This window comes from Cyclopterus lumpus, chromosome 8, assembly GCF_009769545.1.
Source record: "Cyclopterus lumpus isolate fCycLum1 chromosome 8, fCycLum1.pri, whole genome shotgun sequence".
Taxonomy (NCBI): domain Eukaryota; kingdom Metazoa; phylum Chordata; class Actinopteri; order Perciformes; family Cyclopteridae; genus Cyclopterus; species Cyclopterus lumpus.
In genome coordinates this window covers 14,473,544-14,490,892 of record NC_046973.1, presented here as the reverse complement: position 1 = coordinate 14,490,892, position 17,349 = coordinate 14,473,544, and the positions used below count along the sequence as shown (strand labels likewise).

The 17,349-nt window shown below is 41.2% G+C and overlaps 3 protein-coding genes and 1 non-coding gene across 7 annotated transcripts; all 4 read right to left on the bottom strand.

The window, feature by feature from the left end:
* Positions 1 to 973: 973 nt before the first annotated feature.
* LOC117734868 lies at positions 974 to 4,214 on the bottom strand. Of its 2 annotated transcripts, none has more exons than XM_034539181.1 (3): positions 3,970 to 4,214; positions 3,055 to 3,231; positions 974 to 1,569 (listed from the first exon to the last, which is right to left on the bottom strand). In XM_034539181.1, exons 1-3 carry the CDS (start codon positions 4,070 to 4,072, stop codon positions 1,235 to 1,237), a joined length of 615 nt encoding a protein of 204 aa, XP_034395072.1. In that variant the 5' UTR covers positions 4,073 to 4,214; the 3' UTR covers positions 974 to 1,234. The 2 variants fall into 2 exon arrangements, with proteins under 2 accessions (XP_034395072.1, XP_034395073.1); XM_034539182.1 differs by having other exon boundaries at positions 974 to 1,554; positions 3,970 to 4,209.
* A 966-nt stretch (positions 4,215 to 5,180) lies between these two features.
* plbd1 (phospholipase B domain containing 1) lies at positions 5,181 to 11,002 on the bottom strand. 2 transcript variants are annotated; one of them, XM_034539178.1, is made up of 11 exons: positions 10,826 to 11,002; positions 9,999 to 10,221; positions 9,598 to 9,681; positions 9,024 to 9,165; positions 8,222 to 8,362; positions 7,673 to 7,817; positions 7,363 to 7,563; positions 6,919 to 7,059; positions 6,637 to 6,822; positions 6,386 to 6,492; positions 5,181 to 6,277 (listed from the first exon to the last, which is right to left on the bottom strand). In XM_034539178.1, the coding sequence occupies exons 1-11, from the start codon at positions 10,893 to 10,895 to the stop codon at positions 6,101 to 6,103; spliced, it is 1,617 nt and encodes a 538-aa protein (XP_034395069.1). In that variant the 5' UTR covers positions 10,896 to 11,002; the 3' UTR covers positions 5,181 to 6,100. The 2 variants fall into 2 exon arrangements, with proteins under 2 accessions (XP_034395069.1, XP_034395070.1); XM_034539179.1 differs by lacking the exon at positions 9,999 to 10,221 and having other exon boundaries at positions 10,826 to 10,952.
* Positions 11,003 to 11,216: 214 nt separating this feature from the next.
* trnar-ccu lies at positions 11,217 to 11,289 on the bottom strand. The gene has a single exon. It is a non-coding gene; the product is annotated as a tRNA-Arg (tRNA).
* A 572-nt stretch (positions 11,290 to 11,861) lies between these two features.
* Positions 11,862 to 17,211, bottom strand: pick1 (protein interacting with prkca 1). 2 transcript variants are annotated; one of them, XM_034540331.1, is made up of 13 exons: positions 16,779 to 17,198; positions 16,543 to 16,615; positions 16,198 to 16,309; positions 15,965 to 16,093; positions 15,261 to 15,327; positions 15,019 to 15,108; positions 14,880 to 14,933; positions 14,685 to 14,747; positions 14,386 to 14,519; positions 14,093 to 14,185; positions 13,931 to 13,981; positions 13,652 to 13,796; positions 11,862 to 13,338 (listed from the first exon to the last, which is right to left on the bottom strand). In XM_034540331.1, exons 2-13 carry the CDS (start codon positions 16,581 to 16,583, stop codon positions 13,061 to 13,063), a joined length of 1,257 nt encoding a protein of 418 aa, XP_034396222.1. In that variant the 5' UTR covers positions 16,584 to 16,615; positions 16,779 to 17,198; the 3' UTR covers positions 11,862 to 13,060. The 2 variants fall into 2 exon arrangements, with proteins under 2 accessions (XP_034396222.1, XP_034396223.1); XM_034540332.1 differs by having other exon boundaries at positions 11,864 to 13,338; positions 17,052 to 17,211.
* Positions 17,212 to 17,349: the final 138 nt, after the last annotated feature.

Below are 17,349 nucleotides of genomic sequence, written 5' to 3'. Positions count from 1 at the left end.
CTGAATCAGCACTGCTGGGTTTGTTCCAGTGACAGCGGAGCAGCTGTGGGACCAGCAGGCGTGTTGAAAGTGAGCCGTGTGTGTTGATGTAACGATAAACGGTCCAGCAACAGAGTCTCAGTTGTCTCAGTTGTCTCTTTACCCTTTGACGCTTCATCCTCTCAACACCCATCCTTCTGACACACGAAATTAACTGTTTATTCGTCCATTTTTTGGTAAAAGGAAAAATCCACCCTCAGATTTTTGTAAATCTCATTCATGAAGTTTGTCGAGTTTTAATGTTGTGGAATAGGTGGTTTAAATAAGCCTCCTCCTCTTTTATTGTGTGGACACATTTCAACACAACCTTAGATAGCATCACTGTAGCTGTGTACTCTACATCATTACATGCATGTTATCCATGGGAATAAGAAAGGAACAAACTGGGCCTAAGAGTAGCAAACAAATATACAATATCTACCAGTGTTTATTTTGATGCTGTCACTTGGGGGCGCCAACGTTTTACACTTTTACTCATACAATGGCTATACATTTGACCTGGAACTATTTTGGGTGGATTTTTCGTATATAATCTTGCAAATAAAAACGCATGAGCTCATGCCTTCTTAGAATTAGTAACACACAACCATCACTGTCTCCCGCCCTGTGGAAAATGATAAGTCACAGATAGTTATTGTCTCAACTACATGGATCTTAGTATGGGAGTCATTTTAGAGCTATTACAAAACGGAATCCAAATAATGATATTGAATGTACTCTTCTTGACTTTACTATGAACAGTTCTCCGTTTATGTTTAGATGCTGCCGGCAGGAAACTTATTGTTTGAGAAAGTTTGACAATTATTTACCATGTAAATACCTTTTTTTGCTTTTCCAAACTGTACTTGTCATAATTTAGCGGAGATCTGAGAATATTTCTCTTTCACACCACAACAATGCTACCTTGTTTTCAGAACATCAGAAATATCTGTAATGATTTTTGTCTTGTGTTTTATTAAATGATGTTTGAAATATGGCACAAGATCAGAGCAGTTTTTTTGTTTGGTCTTTTAACAACACTTTGTAATAAAGTACAAGAAACTATAAACAGTCTTACATGGTATAAGGACACCAATCTACAAGAAAACACTTAAAAAACACAAAAGAAAGAAACGGTAGAAGTAAAAAAGAAAGATATCCAAAATTTGTATTGTATGAAAAGTCCCCACACTGAGTAGAGTACATGCAGAAAGCCCTACACGGTTTTAGTTGTAACTAAGACAGTGCCACCCAGCTCTGTGGCAGGAAGTGGGATCCTGTGTTCCCTTGTGCCGAATGTAGGCAACCCTCTGACCCCCTCTGTCCCAGCATGCTTTGCGAGGTCGCTGCAAGCGGTAAAGCCCTCCTCCCACGTTGTGCCTGTTTGGGCCTGGAGGTGCAGGTGAGGACAGGGTGGGGGGGCCCACGTTGCCCTCTGCGACCTCTCTGCCGGACCGTTTCTCTCTGAAAGCGGTTGTTGGCTTTTGGAAGCTGGCTCTGTTTTCTGGAGAGACTCCTGTTGCAATCCTGCATCCTCTGCAACACAGACCACTGAAACATGAGCATGCCACTGAATATTTGAATGTCACTGAATATCCAGACTGAATTGAATATATTGTGTGATAGGATCTCCGCGAATACATGTGTGGACTGTAATTGAGCCGTGATTGAACACAATTGCAGATACCATTTACTTTTAGACAAGATAACTATTGTATATACGTGGGAAAGAAAGAAAAGGAAGCCTGATGCTCCCATAATACAGAAAACACGATAGTATATCACCAAATGCCAAACAATCAAGTATAACAATCTCCCCCATAAACAATATCCCAGATTTTCTAAAAACAAACAACAAAATCAAGCAAACATCATATTACATCACTGTGCATGGTATTTTAAGTTTAGGAGTATAGATTCAAATACAATGTGTATTGACATTCATACACATGCTTGTATTTATTTCTAGTGTTGTAGAGAGTCAAAAAGACTTTCTTTTGAATTTTATCCCATATTGATTTTTAATTGGGATACCATCAGTTATGGAAATCTGATTCCTGATTCTATATTTAGTCGACTAGTGTAAAAAACACTTCTAAACATTACAAGCCAAGCATCAGATTTCTGCATTACATTACGTGTGAAACAACAATGACGTGTTTCACATCAAGTACATGGTCAAAGCTGAACACCTCCACGCTGCTGATCTTATTTACATCCTCGGTTATCCTGTGGATAAAGGTCTATAGCTAGACAATGTACTCCTGAAGACAAAAGCCTTCTTAGTCCTGAGATTTCTTTATTTTTTATTTTACTGGGTTAAGACTACAAAGGAGCTGCTTCAGGATTCAAATGATGGTCATAATCAGGTTGGCAACACTGGTCTGTGACTGAGTGGAAGCTGTTCTGCTGTTACTGCCTCTCTGCCTGTCTTTTTGTCAGTATAAGTGTTTTTTTTTGAGAAACCCAGTTTGTCCTGCCTAACCAAAGGATGTGTGTTGAAACCAGAATAGCTGGTGAGCGAGCAGGGCCGACCCATGGGACGCCCGAGAAGAGGAGAACAGAAACTGTGGAGTTTCTACTGTTATGAACATCACACTTCATCACCTGCTCCCCTGTAACCCCACTTCCTGTCCACTGCTCATGCTCTATACTTCTTGCACTACAGATGCTCGCTCTGCATGTTATGTAGACAATTCATTATATTTCAGCAGCTGCTTCTGTCAGGGGGACCAGTTTAGGTGTTTCAACGTCAACACTAACATTTATATTTTCTAAATAAAGATTTTTGAGGCGATATTTTACTATCAAATTTTTAAATATTGAATGCAAAACATTATAAACTTTTCTAACACTGTCGCCACTAAAACAGAATGCAAACCCTTATGTGACAAACTCTCCAGAAAAAGAATGCTGAAGAAATATGATGTTCAGCTTCTGAGGATCCTGGGATATGTTAGCCTACAATTGAAGAATTCATTCATAAAGAATAAGATAAAATAAATCATATGAATCATCAATGCCATTTGTCCTTACCTGAGGTGGTGCTGTGCCTGGTCTGTCGTTTGTATATGATAAACCAGAGAGCGAGAGCCAAGATGGAGCCCAGTGTGGCCAGCATGACAAATATCCACAGAGCTGGACTCAACAACATCACTGAGTGGGCCTGGGCAGGGGGGTCCGTGGATCTCACCCGGCCCACAGGAGGCATCTCTGAGGGGAACAGATTAGTGGACAATTAAAAAGATGAATAAATAATTTCTGTATTTTTCTCTAGTCAGTGCATAGAGTCAGGAGCTGTACACAGGTGTAATCACCTGATTGCTTTGAAAACAACACATCACTCAAATGTGAGATGGCCAGAAAGAATTTAAGTTAAAATCGAGTGTGCCATGTCCAAGAAACACTATTAAATTAATTTAATCAGTTTGTCTTGTGTCCATGTTGTCTCGTGATTTCCTGTTTTATTTTGAAAGTTAACTTTCCTCTCGTTTCAGGAAAACTTGCTCCTTCGCCTGTGTGTTTCCCCGCTGGTCCGATTGTCTGCCTCGCCCCTGCTTGTTTCCACCTGTGCCCTCACCCTGTGTATATATTGTCAGCGTCTCCCTTTGTCCTGGGCCAGTTCGTCTTGTCCTTTGTGCTAGAGAACCAGTGTAATCCATGCCATTTGTCATTTACCTGGTCATGTTATTTCCCTACTTTATTCATGTTTGTTTTCTGTTTGTTTTTCCAGTTTAATAAACTGTGATTTATTGTTGTTGATTTTTTTGTTGTTAAAACTTTGCCTCTCGAATCGTGCATTTGGGTTCAGGTCATAGTTCGGTCGTGACAAAGTGACTATGAGATGTCAAGTGAAGATCAGCTCAAAGAGGTTTTGAGACGAGAATATGACAAAGCAACTCTGCTCAGGAGGTACATGAATAAAAAAAACAGACAATCAGTGAAACTCACCTGTTGCTGCTTCTGGTCCAGGTCTGGTTTCGGACTCGCTGACGACACATGCCACGACGAGACTGTCCCACTTTGTGCCAGCTGGACAGTCCTCCCTGACCATGGCTGAAGCAGGGTGAGGAATGTGGGGACCTGCTGCTGTGTTACCCTCCTCTAAACTTATGTGTGTGTGTGTGTTTAGACAAAAAATAGCTGAAAATAGAACTGTGAGACACAGAGGAGGGATGTGAAGGGAACGTTTCTCAAATTAATGCAGAGTGCCTAACAGAAGTTTCAGTTCCTCAATCTTAGAGGAAAGGGTGAATCACAGTGTCCCCGGGGGCAGACTGAGAGAGAGCTTACTGTGTCTCTGTTTCAAAAACAGATCCTCACCTTCAAGCTCTTTAGTTTGGATTCAATATTGAATGATGAGTAATCTACCATTGTTTTTATCACTTAATATTGTATATAATCCCCTGCTGGAGGATAACCAACATCACAGCAAGCCACTCCTATTCTGTCCCAGAGACTGTGTGCGCATGCAGTTACAGACTTCATCCTGTGAATAGTTCCCCTCACTCGTCTGGTCCGATCTTCAATGTTTGCTATCAATAGCCTTTGTTACAACAGCGTGCGTCAGTGACATAATGTCTATCGTTACGTCCTTATGGTGCTATGATACTAATTGTCAATGATGCAGTGTTAAGAAATGAGATGGTAATTAGAAAGCTATTTGTTTACCTCACGTGGTTCTCGGCTTCATCAATGAGCGGCAGCGTGGCCCCATGTACGTGCAACAATGTGCTATCTTTATGTCACTGCCTGTTTATTATTGATTGTTTCCTGAGTTGAAATATTTGTCATGCTGGTAAGAATAGCGCAAGCAATTTTGTGAGGTATCTTTGGGATCCACAACATCTCATTATCTCCATAACTTCTTGATTTCGACCTAACTCAGACCTGAAGGGTCAGGGAGGTCCCTGGGTTGGGACGTCCTGTCTTTAGAGTGGATAGAAGGAGTGTTATGCTTTTCCTCCATTTCCATTGAACCCCTGCGTACTCTACAAAGTACTGAAACTGCTGGGGACCAATGGACTATACCAGAGAACAAATAACTGTTAAGATAATCATTTAACAAAAAGTAGAGGGCCGAAATCCAAAGAAGAAGAAGACATGTACAAGCTGCATGGTCATATATATATATATACGCACAATTATTAAAGACAGGACTGTGCTGGTACAACTGTAAAACTTTAATAAACAATTAACACATGAAATGATGGCATGATACAGATGTGCAGTATTACACATATTACATAAGAAACACATTTGTGTAATAAATATATCAACCTGAGATATTTTCATTCTGCACAGAAGTAAGAAATAGAAGCATATGAATAACAGCACTAGAGAAGATCACAGCCCTGTGATTTATTAATTTACCATTGAAATGATGGTTTGCATGTATAAAGACATTCAAGCATTTAAAAAAAGACATATTTTCACTAATTTATTGCATTCATTCTGCATTTTATAAAATTAATAAGTTGCTCTCAGTGTTCAAGGCACAAATGGCTGCAAGTATAAAAAAAACACTCGACTGGTTTCGACTGTATTCCAAATAGAAAATCACAAGACATATACGAGACATAAAATACTACGTTTAAATTTGATTGGCACTTTAACATCCTGCATTTTATCAGGTGGAAGGAGGTACTGTTATTCAAAAAGCATTTCTTGGGACGCAATTCTGAACATTAAAATGTTCTCAGAGATTTTCATTTAAATAAATGTCTCTTAAGTCAATAGTGATTGAGCCTATGGACCAGTGATGAAAGCCTTTGCACTGGCAGTATTACAAACTGGGCGTCTATGTGCGACATTGCTGAGAACAATTACAAAAAGCGCACAACGTTTGTATTTGTAACAAACACACCTGCAGTTAACGCTTATTGCCATGGCTGCCGCAAAAGAGAAGGACATGGAGGTCTTAGAGGTTGTAACTTTGAGCAATAATTAAAACCCAAAACATCAGTGTGTAAATAGATGTGTGAATCACAAAAGAAACATCAGATTGTACCTTGAACTCTCATCATTCCCTACTCTGAAAGCATCAAACCGACAGTCTCACTCACACAAACACAAGCACACCTCATGGCTTGAAGAGAAGAGGCTGCATCCTGATGAAGGTAAAGTTGTAGTACTGCGGCAGACCCTGGTGGCTGATGGTGCTGAATTTATCCCAAAAGAACGGCGGGAGTCCGTCCTGTGTCGTTGGCCCGTTCACTGCCTCTGCACGGAAGTCCCCGGCCATGAGGAAATCTGTCACCTGGACGGAGAACAACACAGGAACCAGAGAGAGTCTGAGCTGAAAGGTGTTTGATTTGACAAGTGACCTTTATTACTATACAAGATCCCTGTGGTGACAGGGCACTACCTTGGTGTCATAGCAACCTCCTGGTGTAGGCTTGTCTGCTCTCAGGTCGCCACGGCAGCAGATGGTCTTGCAGGGGTCTCCCTTGGAGTATGGATCCTTCTTGTAGTCTGAAAACCAACAGACAAACAACAATTTAAAATGTGGGCCCAGCATATTTATGACTGTGAACAAAGACGTCAATTTGTTGGTTTGATATGGAGAACCAGCTGGATGTGAGTCAGAAAGTACCAACAGGAGACAGAGCAACACACCATTAGACCTCATGATGTGCTTCAAAGAGTTCAGGTCCTTGACGTTAGCCTGGTCCCGGCGGAAGATCTTGGCTCTGGGACAGAGATCGTAGGAGAAGTCTTCTCCAAACTTATCCCACATTTCTTCATAACCACTCAGCTTGTAGATCTTGTGGTGGAAAGGAACGTTGTAGGACGGCCAGTAACCTTTGGTTAACGAAGGCAGAGGGAAAGAGAAACTCTACAAATGTGCAAATGAAACAAAATACCTTAGAAAAACAGGATCAAAAGACGTGTTGTTACCTCTGCGCAGAGCCTGTGTCTGGTCAGAGTACTCCACCAGCCCAGGGATCTGCTCCACCACCGTCAGAGCGCCGTCATCAACACTGTGGCCCAGCTTCACTTTGCTCCTGTCCAACACCATGTACTGGTTGTTGTAGGTGCCTACACAACAGAGTCAGAGGTATCATATTTAGTTGGTTTAAATTTTGTGCTGAAATAAATATTATACAAATTATATTAAAAGTATTCCAATGGCTGCCTGCAAGGTATATTTAACGAATTAAAGATCGAATACACTGGTATTCTTTGGAAAACTAAAGGTTGGCAGTAGTGTAAGTATATATCCATTTCAATTAGTTTTATTTAAATGGTCTTTATTTACCTATTTATTCACGTTGTACTTGTGTGTCTATTCATGTATTTTAATGTGTAACTGTGCTCAGTGCAAAATGTATACTCACTTACCATAGTTGTGCTTGGAGAATGTTTGTGCCCACTCTTCTCCAGTATTTGCCAAACTGTGCGCCAGCCTGACCCTCTGCCACGCCAGGAGGCTGTTGGGGGTAACCGTGTCAAAAAGGGAGGCGTTAAAGACGTTGTTGGTGGTCTGGGTCATCATCAGACCACTGCCCAAGAGGTAGAAGTCATCCAGAGACACAAGGAAACCTGAAGAGGAAGATTAAGCCATTACTGACATTACTGACACACAAACAAGCCACAGTTGTGTGAAAACTGATTGAACTCTTGTCATGGAGAATTCCTGGGGCCTTCATACCAGGGTAGCTGCTGAAGGATAGTTTCCCGGTGGCTGTGTGGGGCTCAGTGATGTGGAAATCCCAGTGCTTGTAGATCCGCATTGTAGCAGCATACGTGTACCAGCTGGAGTGGGCAAACAAGAGGTTCTCAAAGCCGGGCAGCATCTGAGGGGGGACAGAAAACAGTGAAGTATGGCTGTTTGGTGGTTACAAATAGAAGAAAATGTCAGAGGGTTGTCTATTTGATGTATGTCCTACAACATTAAAATGTCATCTTGAATTTCAAGGTAAGTATTATCTTGAAAAGCTGGTACAGAACGTAAATGTGGCAGTGCTAAAAAATGCATTAAAAAAAGAAAGTTGATTTCAATGAATGAATTACTATGTTGGTGCAGCTACATCATTAATTGTAATTCACTTATGTGTGAAGTGATGTCAATTTCAAAAATAAAAACATACTTGGCAGGAACAATAAGAACAATGACTTAATGTTTTACTGATTTAAAACGCATATTGTGAGCAAGGGGCTTTGAGGAACACTCCTTACTCGACATGTTTTGACCTCTGACCTTGATGAGAGCAGAGCAATGACTCATGCCAGGAAGTTTGAAGTTTCTGAGGAGAGGGTTGGAGGTGGGGACCAAGGCTGGGATCAGATCCAGCAGGTCTCCCACTGCATTCAGGAACTGGACGGCAAACAGGGACAGTGGCTATGGGAAGGAGGCCAGATAAACAGAGTAGTAAAATAAATATGGTACAAAACAAGTGATGAGCTTAGAATGACTGAAATCATGATCTATTAAGAGATATTTCATACCAAATCTGCACTTTCCAAGCTGCAGTTTAACTTCATGACAATTGAGAGAATCATTGATTGTAACATAACAATATTGGCACAATAAGTGGTGTTGTCTTGTATTAGTGTGGATCATAAAGCACCTTTGGAAAATATGTTACTACTCTTGATCTACTAGATTTTAGAGTGACAAAATGTGATATTTCAGCACAAGTTTGGTTTGAGTTGGAGGTTCCTCATTGTCAATAATAACTATTTAAAGCAGTATTTAAAGACGTTAAACACATCTTAAAGTGGAATTTCTTGTTTCCATAAGATTCAGATTATTCCATTCATATATATGTATTCCTAATTAGGACACATCTATGTTTTATCTTTACATATGCATACACTTTAAAACAGACTTTGAACAGTTGCAGTTGGTTATTCTGTATTTCCACACTGATTTCTACCTTTTATGTACCGGTAAGTTTTTTGTCTTCTTTTTGTCTGTTTTTGTCTCCCATAGGGCTTCAATGCTCATAAAACAGCCTGTTGAATTGCAATGATAAGATAATGTTGTGTGCCCTTGTTACCTTTTGTCCCTGTTTCTTTGCCCAGTGTGCGACTCCTGCTTGCAGCCCATCCATCTGAGCCACGATGAAGCCTGCGTGTTTCCACAGAGGATCCAAGCTCTTGTTCAGTTTTACCTGCTCTCTGGTCCATGAGTCCTGCTTCCTACACGCCCAAGAGTGACCGTAATCATTATAATCATTCACTCTTAAACACTCAAAAGTAAAGAACCAAACACTGAGCTCATGACAAAAAAAGTCCAACAGATACAGTACATGTTAATAAACTGACTTGAACTGAGGACAAACATTGCACTCTCAAAACAACCCAAAAGGACAAACAATAATATTGTCTCTGTTCTCCGCTGAATTGTGTGATGTAATCCTCTTTGGAATAAATTACATTACACTCTGATCAACAGCAGTAAGAAAGTTAAGAGAGCTTAAATATCTGGCCACAGTTTGAGCTAAACTGAGCTCTGGAAGAGGATATGAGAGATGATGACTGTACTTTGTGACTCAGATTGTGTACTGTATGTGACTGTGGTGTGCTGCTGCTGTGGTTTTAATTTATTAAAGGAAAACGGAACAGACTCACGTCATGAAACTCTGAAGTGGGCCGAGGATCTTTGGGTCGTGGATCAGCTGCGGATACATGTTGGCATAGTGGTCTATCATCTGCCTGGGGAGAAAGAGTATGTATGAATTCTAAAATAATGTAATCAGAATGACAAAAATACAGTATTTACAATGTTAAAACAGTGTGTTTGATAATCTTTTATTAGTCAGTAGTTTATTATCCTGAGGACTGTGTTTTTACTGCATTGTGAGGGAGACTGGTGGGTGCTTTCCAAGACACATACTGATCAACATACCAACCAACCACTGATATTTGTTTTGTTTTGATTATCAGATGTTGAGATATAGGCATGAACCCCTTGTAAAAAGATGAGGACTCTATAGGAAAAGTGAGCCTGACAGCACATTCATCACTCTTACTGGGCCGTGAGGAAGCCTTCGAGGTAGCCAGCCAGGAAGAAAGTCAACTCATCAGTTTCAGGGGTCTTCCCATACCCGGCACGGATCTCTAGGACACTCCAGCCTGTACGTGACAGGGTGTCATTCAGATAACCGTATGCATCCCCTTCCGTCTCCAGCACCCCTTCCTTCAGCAGGACGGCCTTGTGTTGGGGGTCCCAGTACACTGTGGCTGTTGTCACCTCTGAGAAGAAGCCATGCACCATTGCAGTCAGAGGGCATCAAAACGAAATGGTTATATATGGTCACAATAGTCATGGAGACTGAATAAGTTGGGGACATTGACTTGAAAAAGAAAAGTTGAAAAGTGCAGTAAATCTACCAATACACTTATATTAAGCTTGTGAAGGCCTTTACTAATTGCATGGCAGTATATCAGGCCATCTATACCTTGCATTGCGTCTGTAAAGTTAGTTTAGTTTGAGAAACATCTACTAAGGGGTCAGAAGACTTGATGTCCCATTTACTAAAAACATCTCACCCTGCATGTCTGAATTTCTTCTTTCTCGCCTTTCGTCGTCTAAATGTTTCTACATTTGCTGATGTTAAAATTGATTTAGGTATATCAACAAAAATGAAGGATACAACTAAACATTTCAGTGGAAGGATCCCTCGTCAGTGTGGGGATTACCCTCTATCGTAACGTTAATAGGTAAAGAAAACATACAGACACACCTTAAATCATAATAGTCCCCAGTCGGTCAAAGGTGCATTGCTGCATTCTTACAGCGAACCACTTCAATCCTGAAACAACAACCCGTGGTTTTATATAAACTCGGCGTACTTACTGTCAGCGGAGGCGAAGCTCGCAGCCACAATAAATAACAGAAAGACAAACAGCCTCTTTGCTAATAGCATTGCAGTGTAAATGCCGTTCAAAGCTAATCTAACTGCAGAGTAGAGACGCGGATCGGTCAGACGTGACTCAAGGGGAAGAGAAAATCTGATATATGGCAAAGAGACAGTCCGAGTGAACCCGAGTGTAAACCGAACGGAGCGTTTCGTGATTGGCTGCTGAGGAAAGGGAACAAATAACATGCCCTTCTAAAGGGATTTGTTATTGCAATTGAAAATGACACTTACGGTAAGTGCCATAAGGAATGGCAATAGCTCAAGTCCATTTCTGCCTATTTTATTATTTATCCCCTATCGGCTCACAATAAAAATTTAAAAAGAGATCACCCCAGATGGGACTCGAACCCACAATCCCTGGCTTAGGAGGCCAGTGCCTTATCCATTAGGCCACTGGGGCTTGGCGGACTCACACTCAGACCAGGTAAGAATTTATACTCATAGACATTTCTCACATCATGACAGCAACGGAGTTGTATCCCTCTAAAATAAATTATTAGCATTTTAATGGGACATCCATAAGTACGGTTCTACTCATTTAATCCAATATGCGTTACATTAGGTGACACGGTGACGAGGATCTGTGTAAGATAACACAGTAGGAGAAGGTGGGATAGTAAGAATAAGCATATGTTTCTACTATATTATCTGCCGCTGCAAGCATTTAATAGCCAGTTGTTGATGTTGGGTTTTGGTTGCTTTTTCTGTTTGTATATCAAATTGCCTTGTTGTATATTTGTTTTGGGTAGGGGAGGCGAGGGGAGGGGGGATGTAATGTGTATCCTCACCATTTGGCTGTCTCATATGTTATCCTTTCACTCCTTGTTTGTGAGGTCTATTGTACATTAAGTCTTGTTTTGTAATTTCTACAAATAAATCATATATACAAGATAACAGTAGCTCCTTCTGATTCATTACATTCCAGTTAATCAGAAAAAGACAATACACAAACTATATGTTTTTATTTTTTATTTAATTTAACACAGTGTAGTCTTTGATTACTGCAGAACAGTGTTTTCTGATGCGATTGCTTCCCTCTGTGTTCTCAATAGTAAATCGGGAAAATGCACAGAAGAGGATAATTATATTGACTATAAAATAGAAATCAATTTTCTAATTAAAAGCTTTTAAATGTACTTTGACAAAAACAATAAATAAAGTGGGAATGACAATACAAATTAAAACAACAGTTTTTACACCCATACATAGTTATTTACATGTAGTGTTAGTATTTTTTCCTCCTGAGAGGCTCTGTGTGTCCATTGCCTCTCTCCTCCTAGAAACTCTAGCAAGGGCATTGTTGAAGTGAAAAAAAACAAAACAGAAGAGAGCAATTCAGGTGTGTTACAGAAGTTAGAAAAAAAATAATCAAAAAACACATTTAACTTGAAACATGCAGTGTAACGAGATGAACCAGACTGAAAGACGTAGCACATAAACTTTGGTTGTGAAGCTCAACAGAGCTAGACACTGTGGCGAATTACAGGCTGTCCCTTGTGAAACAACTGAAGAATAGAAAAGAAAAGAGGACAAAGGAATATAACGGCTTCACAGAACAAACTTCATTCAGTCATGATCTTCAGCAATACCTTCAGATTTTGGATATGATACAAATTTGCCATTTGTTTGTTAAGCTGAGGAGATAGTGTCACTTAACACTAAGCGCAAAATATCATTTTAAGTAGCTCAATAAATCCTAGTTCAAAATATGACAAGTTTGTAGCAAAGAAAATAACAAAGTTAATATCAAGATATAACTAACAATCCACAATATGCAAATTGACACGCAGCCCAGGCCCATTAGGCTTCATGAAGAGCTAAGAAGGCACACCTCATAATCTCATGATCACATAAATCCTATTCTGCCACATTAAAATTGCCATCTGTTAGTCGTGTCTCTCTCACAGTTATTAAGCAATGACCTTATGTGTGGAGGGGACATCAAAAAGCTTTCTTCTTTTAAAAGAGAAAGTTGACAGTCAAAGGTTGCTATGGTAAAATAAATAACAAAACTGTTGCATTGAGAGTATCCCAAGAAGGAAACGCCACCAAAAGAATAACATACAGCATTATAGCAGCAATTCTTTGTAGTATTTACCGTTTAGACTGCAAGTGAAGAACAGTTATGTTAGATGGGTGAACTTCACACTCACACTCACTCACACTCACACTCACACGTCATCAATCAGTTTCTCAGTGCCATTCTCTGCTTGTCTCTCTGTGCTGCTCCTTCCCTCCTCTCCTCCCTCCCCCTCCTCCTCCTCTACCTCCTCCTCCTCCTCCTCATCTCCGGTGTAGGACAGTGACTGGCTGCCGTAGTTGAACATGGTTCGGGAGAGGTCCACTTCAATGGGGAAGACATCCGCCTCCTTCAGGACAGCGTAACACTCGTCGTAGTAATGGGACATGCCTGAGACGAAGCGCTGCAGCTGGAACACAATGTCCTGGACTGGAGGTGCAGAAAAGGGACGGGAAAAGAGTGGATAATCTATGTTATTAGATTTAGAGATGGGTAAGGGAAACTGAATATTGGCCAATAAATAAATAAATAAATAAAGAATGTGAGGAGAATGAACTAAAAGAGTTAGAAAACAATGGGGGCAACGGGTACAATTGTTACTGTGTGGTTTTCTGATCGGGTATCGAGGGACAGATTATATGAGATTACATTTGATCACACAGATGTACAGATGTACCGGTGTCCACAAGTGCCAGTTTATAACAGACTGAGTAGGGAAATGGAAAGCCCAACAACAACAGACCGTGTTTCTGATCCAGCAGCTCTATCTTCTCCAGAACGTCCTTCCTCATCTTGGCGAATCGGGCACGAGCCTCCTGCCGACAGCGCAGCACCAAGCGGTATTCATAGTTCCCCGTGCTGACGCGGTACAGCGGCTCTCCCATCGCCTGGAGGAGGAAGAAGAACACGAATCACCGCTTCAGATGATTGGAGTGCAAGAATCCTCTGGGAGATGCAACGCGACACATCTTTCCATCGGCAACCTCTAAATCTTGTGTACACAATGAAAACGAGAACTCACAATACTGCTGTATTCTTCATCGTCCATTTCCTTCACCTTCAGGCAGTACGACTGCAAGACACAAGGAGTTCAGAAGGTCATTCATAGACTCCGTAGACTGACAGGGAACTAATGCACGTTTACTTGTGATGACTCGATGTTGAAGATCCCACCAGAACTCACCAGATACTCAAACTTCACATCCAGGTACTTGCGGATGGTGAGCTTTGTGTCGGGTATAGCCTTGTGAAGGTACGTGTTCAGATCGTGGAGCATCTGCACAACAGGATATGATACGTCGAGTCATGCCATGAGACGCACACATAATGCACAACAGAACAAAGCCGTGTTGGATTAACTCCACACAAACAAGAGTGCGTGTGTTTTGTACTTCCATGTTGGATCTAAATTGATGAATAACACTGTTATAAAACATGTTTGATCTGAGCGTTCACAATTGTTCCATCTGTACTCACGGGTTTGATGGTCTTCAGCAGCTGAATGCCGTATTTCTCAATGCTGCGGTGAGCATCGGCAAACTTCACAAAAGCTTCGCTGGCTGCAGCCTGAGGCTCTCGCACCCCGATGACGGAGAAGACGTCGCCAAACGCTGGAGAGGAGTAGTTTCAAATACCAGTCAGATACATCAGACTGCTCAGATAGACTGAGCTCTGCTAAGAGGATACGGTTTGTGTTTTTCTTCTTTGCTGGTTGTTTTTTTAAAAAGGGGGAAAAAAAGGGAATTTCATTTTGGATTTCAAGCCCAGTGACTCACCTCTGTGAGTCTGAGAAAGCTCAAAGAATGCTCTGAGCAGTCTCTTCGTGTGCTCCATCAGCCCTACGAGCAAACAGAATAATGACACACACTTTAACACAGTGTTTCTGATTTAAACATCACATTACCAGCCACCTTACTCATCACACTAAAAGACGACACTTTAGCTCACTGAAGGCCAGTTTGGTTCTTTACCTTTGTAGAGCTCTGCTGTTTTCTCCAGCTCCTCCAGTCTTTTGACCAGTCCATCTGCAAAGTAAATCCACAAGTTGAGTTTATATCGAGCTACATAGATGCACTCATACAATCAGAAGGCTTGTCATGGTAATCTCACCGTTGCATAGAATAGCTCTACTGAGTCCAAGAGCATCGGCTGTGCCTGAGCTCATATTCTCTACCAGGCGATGTTTGACTTTTTTCAGCACTGAAAGACACAGCGGACGTGTTTAGTGGACACGAACGGCACTGAGCAAAAGTTAATGTGATAAAGGAAGAAAGCAATTCATAGCGTTGCGATAGATAAGCTGCGTGCAGTAAAATAACCAAACACTGAATCACGATGAATAGAGGAGATACCTATATCCAGCGACTTCCCCTGTTTGGGGTCTGCCTGCAGTTTGTTGTAGTGGATAGCTGCTTCTGCCTGTGGAAAACACACTATATCTGTAATGAACCAGTCAAAGACAATGTGTTTATTACATGAGGCAACACTGATAATGTGCAAACTTTTCCAGCTTCATGGTGCCGGGCGTGAAGTTCACACGCACGTTCATTTTCCCTGAATGGGAAACAGCGACACATTCTAATCCTTTAAAACCCACATTGCACCTCGTCTTTAATCCGACATGCAGTCATGTCAAGTCATGGAATTTTCTGGGTGGGAACAATGGATGCCAAAGAAAACACAGCCACCGTCCATTGGTGACGTTACGCTAAACGCTTAAGGGCTATTGTCACGACCTCTGCGGCACCGCTTGCCAAGCCAGTACAGTCCCTCTCTTCCAGTTTGATGGTGGGTTTTCATCCAGTCAGTAAAACTTTGGACTATTCGCTGTTAAATCTTCAGCCCGGGTGGGACACAGAAATGTAAGTAATGTTTGATTCCTTTTGCATGTTTCTATCCATGTCCATGGTAGCTTAAATTTGACTCATTAGTGGTGTGGAGTTATTCTAAATCTAGATTGTATATCCAAAACCTTGTAGAAGAAGTAAGTAATAAGCCACCGGAGCATTTCCTGGTGGGACTCAGAGCTGTGAATCCATCCCCAGTATTTGTGTACCTGTACAGCTTGAATCATCTTTGCCACCTCCACTTTGGTCTTTCCCTTCACTGGTTTCCCGTTCACGCCTGTGATTTCATCGCCAGCTGCCAGTGTCCCATCCAGAGCTGCTGGGGTGTTATCAAAGACCTGTAAGACACCAGAAACCACATTTAAAACAGGTACCAATCACACAGTATGTTCTTACATTTTATACTTTATAGAACTGTTCAACTCAATTGTTCTGTACGTACCTGGACAATGTAGAGACAAGGGCAGTACTGTGCCCCTCCACCAATGCTGATCCCAATAAGGTTATTAGCATCTTTCTTCAAACACACAGAACCAGGTACCGTTGGTATCCCCCTGTTGAGGAGAACACACGATACGTTGAGACTTGTAGCATTTAGTTGAGCCGGTTTTTGCCTCCTAATAAGTACAACTTCATAGTATAAAACACGATAAAGTTCATGAACATTCAGTTCAACAATGAGAGGAATGAGTGCAATGTCGGTGACCGTATGAACTGAAGACTTAATAATGGCCACACACGACTGAACAGGTAGATCCTGAAAAAGGAAAACATAAGTGTGACTCACAGTTTGTCCTCCTCCAATTCATAATCCATGTCTTTGAACATTAAAGGCCAGCGTCAGTCCTGTCCCCGTGAACCTGTGAGTGGTCACAACATCATCAACAACAACAACTCATTATTGATAAGATGAAGACAGGAACAACAAGACAGTTTTCTGTCAATTTGCTCATTCAGTATGTGTAGATTTAAAGCAAGCTCGTTGTGGTGGTAAATACACCACTGGTGTGAGATGGAACTGACCCCACAATAAAGCCTTCGTGTCAGATCTGCAGCAGCTGGACGAACAGCTGGTTCCTTTCGGTGCTCGCGAACTAAAGTTACCCGATGTTGGCCCGTTAAATGAGTCTGAATTCGTGTAACAGTTACACTACGAACAACGTATAGAAACGACCGATATATGTTTTTGTGGTGACGGAGCCTAACGTAAAATAAAGGCGTAGTAACGTTAGCTGCTAGCTGAGTAACGTGAGGCTATTTGGAAGATGAAAAGGAAACACGCCGTAAACGAATTACCTTTGTCAGAATTAGCACCGGTTTCACATGCAAATGTCACGTAGTATGCAAACAAAGCACAACGTGTTTTTAAATCGCTCCCTTTAGTCGCAATTATCTTAATTTCTGTATCCACTTGCAGCTCCTCTGTTTACTTTCTTTTGTCACTTCCGGGCAGTATAGCGGAAGTTGTTTTATACGTATAACAACTTTTATATATTTAAGTAAGTATTCCGACATAAGTTGTTTTAGGTCGGAATACTACAGATACATCACTTCTATCTATATTTTTCTGCATTGATATATACTTTTAATATAG

Excerpts from the sequence above, each read along its gene's own strand:
- pick1 (XM_034540332.1), bottom strand. The coding sequence starts at position 16,583 with ATGTTCAAAGACATGGATTATGAATTGGAGGAGGACAAACT. Across the intron at positions 14,520-14,684 it reads GCTTTCTCAGACTCACAGAG|CGTTTGGCGACGTCTTCTCC; the intron begins GTGAGTCACTGG and ends ACTCCTCTCCAG. Across the intron at positions 13,982-14,092 it reads ATGTGAAGTTTGAGTATCTG|TCGTACTGCCTGAAGGTGAA; the intron begins GTGAGTTCTGGT and ends TGTGTCTTGCAG.
- LOC117734868 (XM_034539181.1), bottom strand. The coding sequence starts at position 4,072 with ATGGTCAGGGAGGACTGTCCAGCTGGCACAAAGTGGGACAGTCTCGTC. Across the intron at positions 3,232-3,969 it reads TGGACCAGAAGCAGCAACAG|AGATGCCTCCTGTGGGCCGG; the intron begins GTGAGTTTCACT and ends TGTTCCCCTCAG. Across the intron at positions 1,570-3,054 it reads CAGGCACAGCACCACCTCAG|TGGTCTGTGTTGCAGAGGAT; the intron begins GTAAGGACAAAT and ends CTCATGTTTCAG.
- plbd1 (XM_034539178.1), bottom strand. The coding sequence starts at position 10,895 with ATGCTATTAGCAAAGAGGCTGTTTGTCTTTCTGTTATTTATTGTGGCT. Across the intron at positions 7,564-7,672 it reads ATCCTTCAGCAGCTACCCTG|GTTTCCTTGTGTCTCTGGAT; the intron begins GTATGAAGGCCC and ends CTTCCTCTTCAG. Across the intron at positions 6,493-6,636 it reads GCACATCATGAGGTCTAATG|ACTACAAGAAGGATCCATAC; the intron begins GTGTGTTGCTCT and ends GTTGGTTTTCAG.